Here is an 8,486-nt window from a genome sequence, read left to right as displayed (position 1 = left end):
ATCTATCCAGGCCATAGAGAGGTTACGCTTATATTGTATCGAGTCCTGCGTTACACATTTATCGATGAGCAGGTTCTCTTTACATCCAGCGACTCCTCTCTTCGACCCTCTCTGCTCATATATCCGTTCGAACACTCGGTCAACTGCGGTGAGTATTCGTGTGTATAAGATGCTTGTAAACAACTTATAACACAACTTAGGAACCGACAAATCTCCGTTTTTGGGGATAAGAACGGTCCGCCCCTCGACAAACCAATCCGGAATCGGCTGCTCTCCATCCAGCCATGAGTTGAAAACTCTGGCCAGATGGCGGTGAGTACTTGGTAGTTTTTTCCATCAATAAGTGTTCAGCCCATCTGGGCCTGGAGCAGCAAAGTTCTTGGAACCAACAAGGGCCCTTCGAACGTCATCCTAGGTTATCGGGTTGCGCAGTTCATTGGGCTCAGGCTGTCGAAGCTCTCTGTTGAAAGCTTCGAACTGCGCTAGGGCTGGAGTGTCTAAGTTGAGTGGCTGCGGGTGTTCATAGATATCCTTCCAGAAGGATTCCACCTGATCAGCGGTCGGCGGATTATCCACAACACGTGGAGGCTCTTGGAATAAGCGGAATCTAAGGTTTTCCGCGATACTTCTCGCTCGCCTCACTAGTGACTTCTTCGCAGCCACTAGCATTCGTATCCCATCAAGGCAATGCTGTTTGGTGGTCAGCAGCACGCCTTGGCTTAAAGTGTGATGGATACGTCATAGATTGGCGGCTATTCGCCGCACTGCGGGCGTGAAAGGCCTGTTGGCCGCCCTGTAATCCATCACACATTGGATACGAGACGCGTGTTGTCTCGCGGACGTGATCTTAGCCTCCATCTTGTGTACACGCCGTTCAATCTTCCGAACCGCAAGGCCGAGATTTCGTCCTTCCGTTTCGGAAAGCGATTGGACGACGTTATACGCGGCGGTGTTGATTTGCCAGATGTCAGCCTCTTCTGTTAGAACACTATGAACCTCCGCATCCAAACGAGCCAGTTCTTGTGGCTTCAGGGGCTTAATCCTGTGGAGCGCCCTGCGTGTTCTGATTGTCGTCTCCATTGGTGGTATGATGCGAGTCTCCTCTCCAGCCGTGCCAACGGGTGGTAGAACTGTCAGTTCTACCACTTCGTTAGCAGGCTGGGAAAAAGCTAAATAGCCCTGCCGCCGAAGATAAGATACATAATTCCTAAGGTTTTGGGCGGAAAAGGCGCATGCATGCAGAGCATGCAATCTCGCCATGTACCCTCTTCGCGCAGGCTCACTACTCTCGTAGCAATACATAAGGCATTATTATTATTATTATATCTGTAATATCCTATGAGGATATTGTCAAACTTATACATTGTCACCATCTGGGGACTGTTCTCCTTTGCTTTTGAGCAACTAAAACGATCCTTTTTTGGATCAAGCCAATCGTTGTATTTGATGTACTTTTTGGATGGCCGTTGCTTGTAGAACTTTCGGGGGGATCAATCCCCCTTGACCCCTTCCTGGCTTTGGCCTTGCAGGCACCTCTCGAAGGCAAAAACCCACCAAAAAATCTGTTTAAAAATCTGTTTTTCCGTTAATCTGCTGCCGCCCCCATAAGAACGACATGCAGCTGATATATTACAAAAATAAAACAAACGAACGACGAATATTCCATTGAAAAATAATAAAAGTAAAATAGTAAAAGAAAATTCTGGTGCCCGTTCTCTGAACTGACCTATTATAATAAATAATTTTTGATAATTTGAGCGCAACCGCTCAAATTGAATAGGAATGAATGGCTCATCCATGACAATAATTACAACTGCCAATTACGCTTTTAGAAGAAACCGTGGGCACTCGGAGATATTTTAATCACGTCCTGTCTACAAATCGATAAAGTTAAATCGATCCCGAAATACGTAATCACGAGGCAAATTGCATTCATTCAGTGTTATACAAGAAGATATATTTTCGCTTTCAGAATATTCGCGAAAGGAATATTATCAAACTGAATATTCGATAAGGATTATGCGTTTGCGCTGTATCGATAAATTCCAAATTTTCAGTTTTCGGAAAACAAAATTTAAACTTTGTATTGATGTCATGTCACCTGATTCTGAGCGTGACTAACTGTCTCAAAAGAGCCAACGTGACTCTGTCATACGGTTAATAGGAAATCGCAGAGATAACGACGAATGATTTCATTCGATTCAATTGTTTTATTGATGAGTGGCACCGACTACAAAAATAAATTCAAGAACAAGGTTCCCCACCACGTCAACTGGCTACATTTGAGCCAGTTGTTTACCGAATCCGATAGAACCGACTTCTTCTGTGTATTTCCGTTGTTTTTGTTCGAGTGCTGTTCCTAAAAAGCCGCCAAAATGGTGTTCATGGTTATGATACAGTTATGTAAAATCACCAGGGCCAGTAAACTGTTCCAGCGCAATTTTTACCTGCCGCTTCTTAAGCCTTTGTCGCCCAAAGATGCACTCCGTCGCCATATCATCACAGGAAAAAATGTCCTGAACAGAATGGAGCATTACATTCCCGTTCTGGAGGAATACCAAGAAAGAAGGTACAGGAGAAGATACATGCGGAAAGGTGTGGGAAAGAAACGCCAGAGAAGGAAGGCATCTATGAAATACGTCATGCCCTTTTTCGACGAAGACATGGAAGGCCACCTAAGACTGATGTCCTTGCTTAGCGGAAAATCACCGGGTCGAGGACAGTGCTACACCTACCACGTTTTCGATAAAAATTGCACCCTAGTCATTAGCCACCAGATGGAAAGGGCCCTGAGGGATATAAAGATATAATAGACATAATGATGGCCCAGAGGAGCGAGAAAATCGTCGTGGTACTCAAAGACAGGTCCAAAATCACCCTGCCGCTTGTCGTATACGACGGCAATGCGCCCTTCTACAGGGGTGAGGGTTGGACAAGGAAAGAAATAGAAGAAACCCATCATCACGGCAAGGAAACCATGACTGTAGCGAAACTTTTCGAGGCCAAAGAATCCGGGGTTGAAGAATGGGAACTGGAGATGATGAGAATGGCCTCTAAACGCAAGAGAAGGCACAGAGGAGAGGGTACGGCGGACTGGAAGGCCATGATGGCCGCCCAGGCCGACAACATAGACTGGGATAAGTTCGAGGAGGACGCCAAGCAGATGGTGTTGGAACAGCACGATCCGGTGGATGACAAACCAATAGCTATGGAGGTGAATGACATGGACAAGACAAAGAACGTCAACGAGAAGTTGAAGAACGCGGGCGAGGAGGTCATGAAATTGCTGCCAGCTATGCCTGAAATTCCAGAAATTATTTCCATAATCAAAGAAGAGGGCGAGATGGTCGATCTCGCCAACGTTTCAGGGTTGAAAGTCAATATGAAGTCGACCGATTTAGAACGTTTCGTGCCCGGACAAATGGTCAAGTCAGAAGATGGCGAGTTGTTCGTGCCCGGTCAGACCATTTTTACAGAGCAGGGAACGGAGGAGTATACCCCTGGTTTCACCGTCTTGCTCGAAGGTGAACCAACTCTCATCCCAGGTTTGGTAATGGGCGACGATCCAAATAAAGCTGTATTCCTGCCAGGGGACTCGTCCATAACGAAAACGGGCGAGCTCCAATTCACTGAAACCGAAGACGACTACAAAGTGGAACGGTCCCCACCACCACCACCACCACTTGAGCCTGAACCAGAGCCAGAAGTGGAAGAGGTTGAGTTAGAGGAGGAGCAAAACAGCGAGGAAGAGGAAATCGAAGCACGACCACCGCCGCCCCCAAAACGAGAAAAAAAGGAGTTCGTTTACGAGAGGCCAAAGCGACAGTACACGCAAAGTATGGGTCCCAAACACCGTGAAAGAAAGTCAAGAAAAACAGCAAAAAGACTATCTGAGGCAGCCGTAGAGACGGTCAGCAATGAGCCCGTAGTAAAACGAAAACCGAAGGAGCGGAACCGATTGATATGACAGTGCCCGTGGTTGAGAAAGACATCTTGGAACAAGAAAAAGAACGGGTCGGGTTGTTCAACAGGAAGAAAGCCAGTGAAGAAGTATCTATAGACAAGAAGAGAAGAGAAATAAGGATGAAAATGAAGAAAATGATGGAGAATAAACCCCCGATACCAGAGTACGTTCCTCTTGAACCTGTTAAAAAAAGCGAGAAATTAAAAGAACTCGAAACAAGCATAAAAACGGGCAAATTCTTCGAAGTCGATTATAAAAAATATCTGAACAAGGAGAGATCAGAGCCGTTCAATTGGGTAGAGCCAGCGCAGTATGGGAGGCTGTTTGATACGGTGGGGATTATGCGTCACCGCATATGGAAGTCGATCATCTAGCGGACAGCTGCCAATTAGGACAGTCCATTGTGCTATTTTAATATCAATCATCGGGCCAAGCATCGATTACATTCAGTTCGTACCCACATTCATCGAAATCCATCCGCATTCGTTGGTATTCTAGTTCATTATCGATGCTGGGCCCCACTCGCGCGTGGACTCGTAGTACTGTAATAGCGATCATTTTTTAATTGAATATTGGCATCGACTTTACCTGCGCGAGATGCCCGTCAACATCAAAATATCCCTCTGCAAAATCACTCGAGCCAGCAAACTTTTTCAAAGAAATTATTATCTACCTTTACTGAAGCCTCTGTCTCCGAAAGATGCCCTTCGAAGAAAAATCATAACTGGGCAAAACGTTCTCGGAAGCAGAATCGAACATTACATTCCGGTCCTTAAGCCTCAAGATGAAAAACTTGCTGAAAGGAGAAGAAGGGGCAAAGGTGTACCGATTATTAAGAAGAGAATTCGCAAAAGCGTTAAAGAACGATATGTCGAGCCCTTTTTCGATGACAACATGGAAGGCCACGCTATGCTACAGGATCTCCTTCGAACAAAGTCCAAAGGTAAGGGCCAACATTATCTTTACGAGGTGTTCGACAAAAACTGCAACCTTGTCATCAGTTCGCAGATGGAGAAGGCTGTCAGAGACAGAGACATCATCGACATCATTATAGCCCAACGCAGCGAGAAAATAGTCGTCAAACTTCAAAACGGAATGAAAATAACTCTACCTCTAGCACCGTTCAACGAAGATGTTCCTCTCTATCGTGGAAGCGGCTGGACTAAGGAATTCATTGAACTGGAACATCACCATGGTAAAGAAACCATGTCTATCGCTAAAATGTTCGAAGCTAAAGAATCCGGTGTTGAGGATTGGGAGCTCGAGATGATGAGACTGGCGAACAAAAGGAAGAAGAAGCACAAAGGCGAAGAAAACAAGGACTGGAGAGAGATGCTTTCGGGTTGTCTCGAGAACATGGACTGGGACAAGTTCGAAGAAGAAACGAAACAGATCGTGGAGGAAAAAGAAGAGGTGGTGGAGGAGGAAAACATCCCAATGGAGGTGAACGACATGGAAAAGACCATAAATGTGGCAGAAAAGCTCAAAGAGGGCGGTCCAGAGGTATTGTGTCAACTCCCTGTAATGAAGGAAATTCCGGAAGTCATTAAAAATCTGGATCAGGGGCACCTATCTGAGTTACAAAACGTATCCGGAGTCAAACTGACACTGCCAAGCAGCGGCAAAGAATGTTTCGTAACCGGACAGATGGTAACAATGGATGAACAGGAGGTTTTCGTTCCAGGCCAAACTATCATCAATGAGAACGGCACAACAGATTACACGCCAGGTATCACCATATTAGATGATGACGAGCCGACGCTTATTCCTGGTTTGGTAATGGGGGAGGAGGAAACCCCTCCCATGTTTCTACCAGGTGATTCGACTATAACCGAGCAAGGTCAATTGAAATTTGAAGCGACCGAGGAAGACCGACCTAGACGAAGACAGCGTACCCCCTCTGTTAGTCCCCTCCACCACCCAGACCGAAACCGAAGCCAAAAGTTGAAGAGGAGATCATCATTCGTCGTCGAGTCTTTGACGAACCAACAGAGCCCGAGAAAAAAGAAAGAGTTAAGAAGAGACCTCCGATCATCGAGTTGAAGAAAGACATTTCTCCCCCTAGAGAATTTTTCAGACCGCAAAGACAACCTATGGAGGATCCAATGAAGTTACTCGAAGAGCAGAGACGAAGCGGGAAGAGGCAGAAAAGAAGCGCATGAAAGAAAAAATAGAAGAAAAGATACTCAGGGAAGAATCCAAAGTGGATAAATTGAGAATGGAGATGAGGAAGAAGTTCAGAAATATGAAGTTCGAGAAGCCCAAGGAATTCGTCCCCCTCGAGCCTGTCAAGAAGAGCCCGAAACTGGAAGAGTTGGAGAGCAGTATAAAAAAGGTACGTTCTTTGACGACGATAAGACGAAGGATATTTTGGAAAAAGCTAAAAACGCCACCAGACTGTTGAAGTATCAGCACGTTCTGAACGCATACGGAAACGATTTTGGAAGACGATTCTAGCCGAGGAAGCAGCGTCCGTTGCCAAGCGTCGCCGCCGCGACGCAGCTTCAGTCACATCGAAGACGCGGGCATGTCAACATCTTGCGCCGAACGAGCCGATTCGAATACGAAATATTATTTTTGATTTTCTTTTGTTTAAAACTTTGCTTGTTTTTTACTCCATTGTGTAGTGCCGATCATTTCAATATATTAAAATCATTCTTGTCGAAAATAAATCATTGTATCCGTCCATCACACTTAAAATAAAACAAATTAAAACTGTGTGAATTTTATTTTTAAAATGGTCAACTACGTGCTGTCTTTCTGCAAAATCACTGGAGCTAGTAAGATTTTCAAGAGAAACTTTTATTTGCCTTTGCTGAAGCCGCTCACCCCCAAAGAGGCTTTGCGAACTCTGAGAATAACTGGGAAGTGGCTGCTTGGGGCCAAGGTCCAGCATTACATTCCAGTTTTGTTGCATCACTCTGAAAAAAGGCCAGAAAATTCTGAAAAATTTGGCAAGCTACCCCATAGCAAATTAGAGGATTATACTTATATGACTCCTACGTTGGACCCAGAAAACGACAGCCATAAAATACTCCTAAAAATTCTTCAAAGCAAAGAAACAAAAAGTTTTTTCGTATACGCTGTCGATGACAAAAAGTACTGCATAGTTTTCAATTCCGATTTTGAAAATGCCATCAGAGACGGGGACATCTTGGATGTGCTCGTTTCACAAAAGAACGACAAAATCATAGTTAAACTGAAAGACAGAAAAAAAATTCCCTTAGAAATGCAATACTATGAGGAGGGCCTCGATGACCTGCTCTGCGGTGAAGGGGCCACTACCCCCGAGGAGGAGAAATTCCATCACCATGGTAAGTACACCATGAGTCTAGCTAAAATATTCGAGGAGAAAGAAATGCGAGAGGAAAAGTGGGAGGAAGAGTTGAAAAAAATAATGAAACGTCGCAAGAAGCAGAAATGGGAAAATTCCAAAGCGTACAAAGAAATGATGAAGCGCAACATGAAGAATCTGAACTGGTCAAAATTCGAGGAGGAGGCCAAGCGAGTCATTGATGAACTATCGGAACCTGCTAGCGAGTGCCCTATTGAAATGGAGGTTGACGACTTGAACGCCACGAAAAATGTCAACGAGACTATTTTGAGCCGCGGCCCAGAAATGCTCAATCAACTGCCTACACTAACCGAGATTCCAGATCTAATTAAAAACATGGGCACTGCCTGCTTACATGAAATCGAAGACATTCCCGCGAACGAGAACGATACTGCTCGAAAGGTATCGGGGGTTAAGGTGGTGAAACTCCCTTCTGGGAAAGAATGCTTCGTCAGCGGGCAAATGGTGCTTACTGAAGAGGGTGAGGTGTTTGTTCCAGGGCAGACAATACAAAGCGAATTCGGGGATGAATATATTCCTGGCATAACAACAAACGTCGGTAGCCAACCCACCCTTATCGGAGGCTTGATTTTAGGCGAAGACCAACGGGATCCCATGTTTTTACCGTCGCAATCGGCCATCACTGCTGACGGGCAGCTCACATTCGCTACAACCCCTGAGGAACGACCCCCTCCCCAGGACGAAAGTGAGCGTAAGTTGAAGAGGAAAAAAAGCCGGTTGTCGAGGAAGATATTTTGGAAAACTTCGAAATCATCGTCATCGAAGAGGATCTGTCGGATCAGTCCGAGTCCGATGAAAAATCCACGGACGAGTCGAGTATCGACCTGAACAATTCTGAAATCGAAGAACTAGACATGGAGGCCATCAGGCTGAAACAAGAGCAGCACAGACTGGACATGGAAAAACTGAAACAGCAACTCGTCGACGATATGGACGACGTAATCGCCAGCCTCGAGGATAAAAAAGCTCAGTTGAAAAAGAAACTCGAAGAGTTGCGACAACAGCACATGGAAAATCAAAATAATTTAGTAACGTACGTGAACGAGAAAGACGCGCTGGAAATAGCGTCAAAAATGTCCGAGGATAAAGACACTATTAATAGGCTCGTAGACATACTTCTGACAATGACTAGAAGAGATCGACTTTGCGAGATAAAAATAGCGTTCG

General features: G+C 45.2%; 2 protein-coding genes across 3 annotated transcripts; both read left to right on the top strand.

Moving 5' to 3' along the window:
• Positions 1 to 2,226: 2,226 nt before the first annotated feature.
• Positions 2,227 to 8,286, top strand: LOC141484580 (uncharacterized). Its single transcript, XM_074179550.1, is given in 5 exon segments — positions 2,227 to 2,798; positions 2,801 to 3,966; positions 4,032 to 4,296; positions 6,042 to 6,299; positions 6,678 to 8,286. Coding segments are annotated over 5 exon segments (3,582 nt in total). The 5' UTR covers positions 2,227 to 2,375; the 3' UTR covers positions 8,148 to 8,286.
• On the top strand, positions 4,336 to 6,682 carry LOC111511061 (uncharacterized). 2 transcript variants are annotated; one of them, XM_023167066.2, is made up of 2 exons: positions 4,766 to 4,907; positions 4,966 to 6,682. In XM_023167066.2, the coding sequence occupies exon 2, from the start codon at positions 4,973 to 4,975 to the stop codon at positions 6,005 to 6,007; it is 1,035 nt and encodes a 344-aa protein (XP_023022834.2). In that variant the 5' UTR covers positions 4,766 to 4,907; positions 4,966 to 4,972; the 3' UTR covers positions 6,008 to 6,682. The 2 variants fall into 2 exon arrangements, with proteins under 2 accessions (XP_074035792.1, XP_023022834.2); XM_074179691.1 differs by having other exon boundaries at positions 4,336 to 6,682.
• Positions 8,287 to 8,486: the final 200 nt, after the last annotated feature.

This window comes from Leptinotarsa decemlineata, unplaced genomic scaffold (assembly GCF_025532065.1).
Source record: "Leptinotarsa decemlineata unplaced genomic scaffold, Ldec_3_MD MMD2_tig00026282_RagTag_RagTag, whole genome shotgun sequence".
In the NCBI taxonomy this organism is placed as follows: Eukaryota; Metazoa; Arthropoda; class Insecta; order Coleoptera; family Chrysomelidae; genus Leptinotarsa; species Leptinotarsa decemlineata.
Note: the sequence above shows the minus strand (reverse complement) of the source record. Positions and strands in the feature narration are given on the sequence as shown.

What these genes read in the sequence shown, in the direction of transcription:
- LOC111511061 (XM_074179691.1), top strand. Translation starts at nt 4,562, where the DNA reads ATGCCCGTCAACATCAAAATATCCCTCTGCAAAATCACTCGAGCCAGC.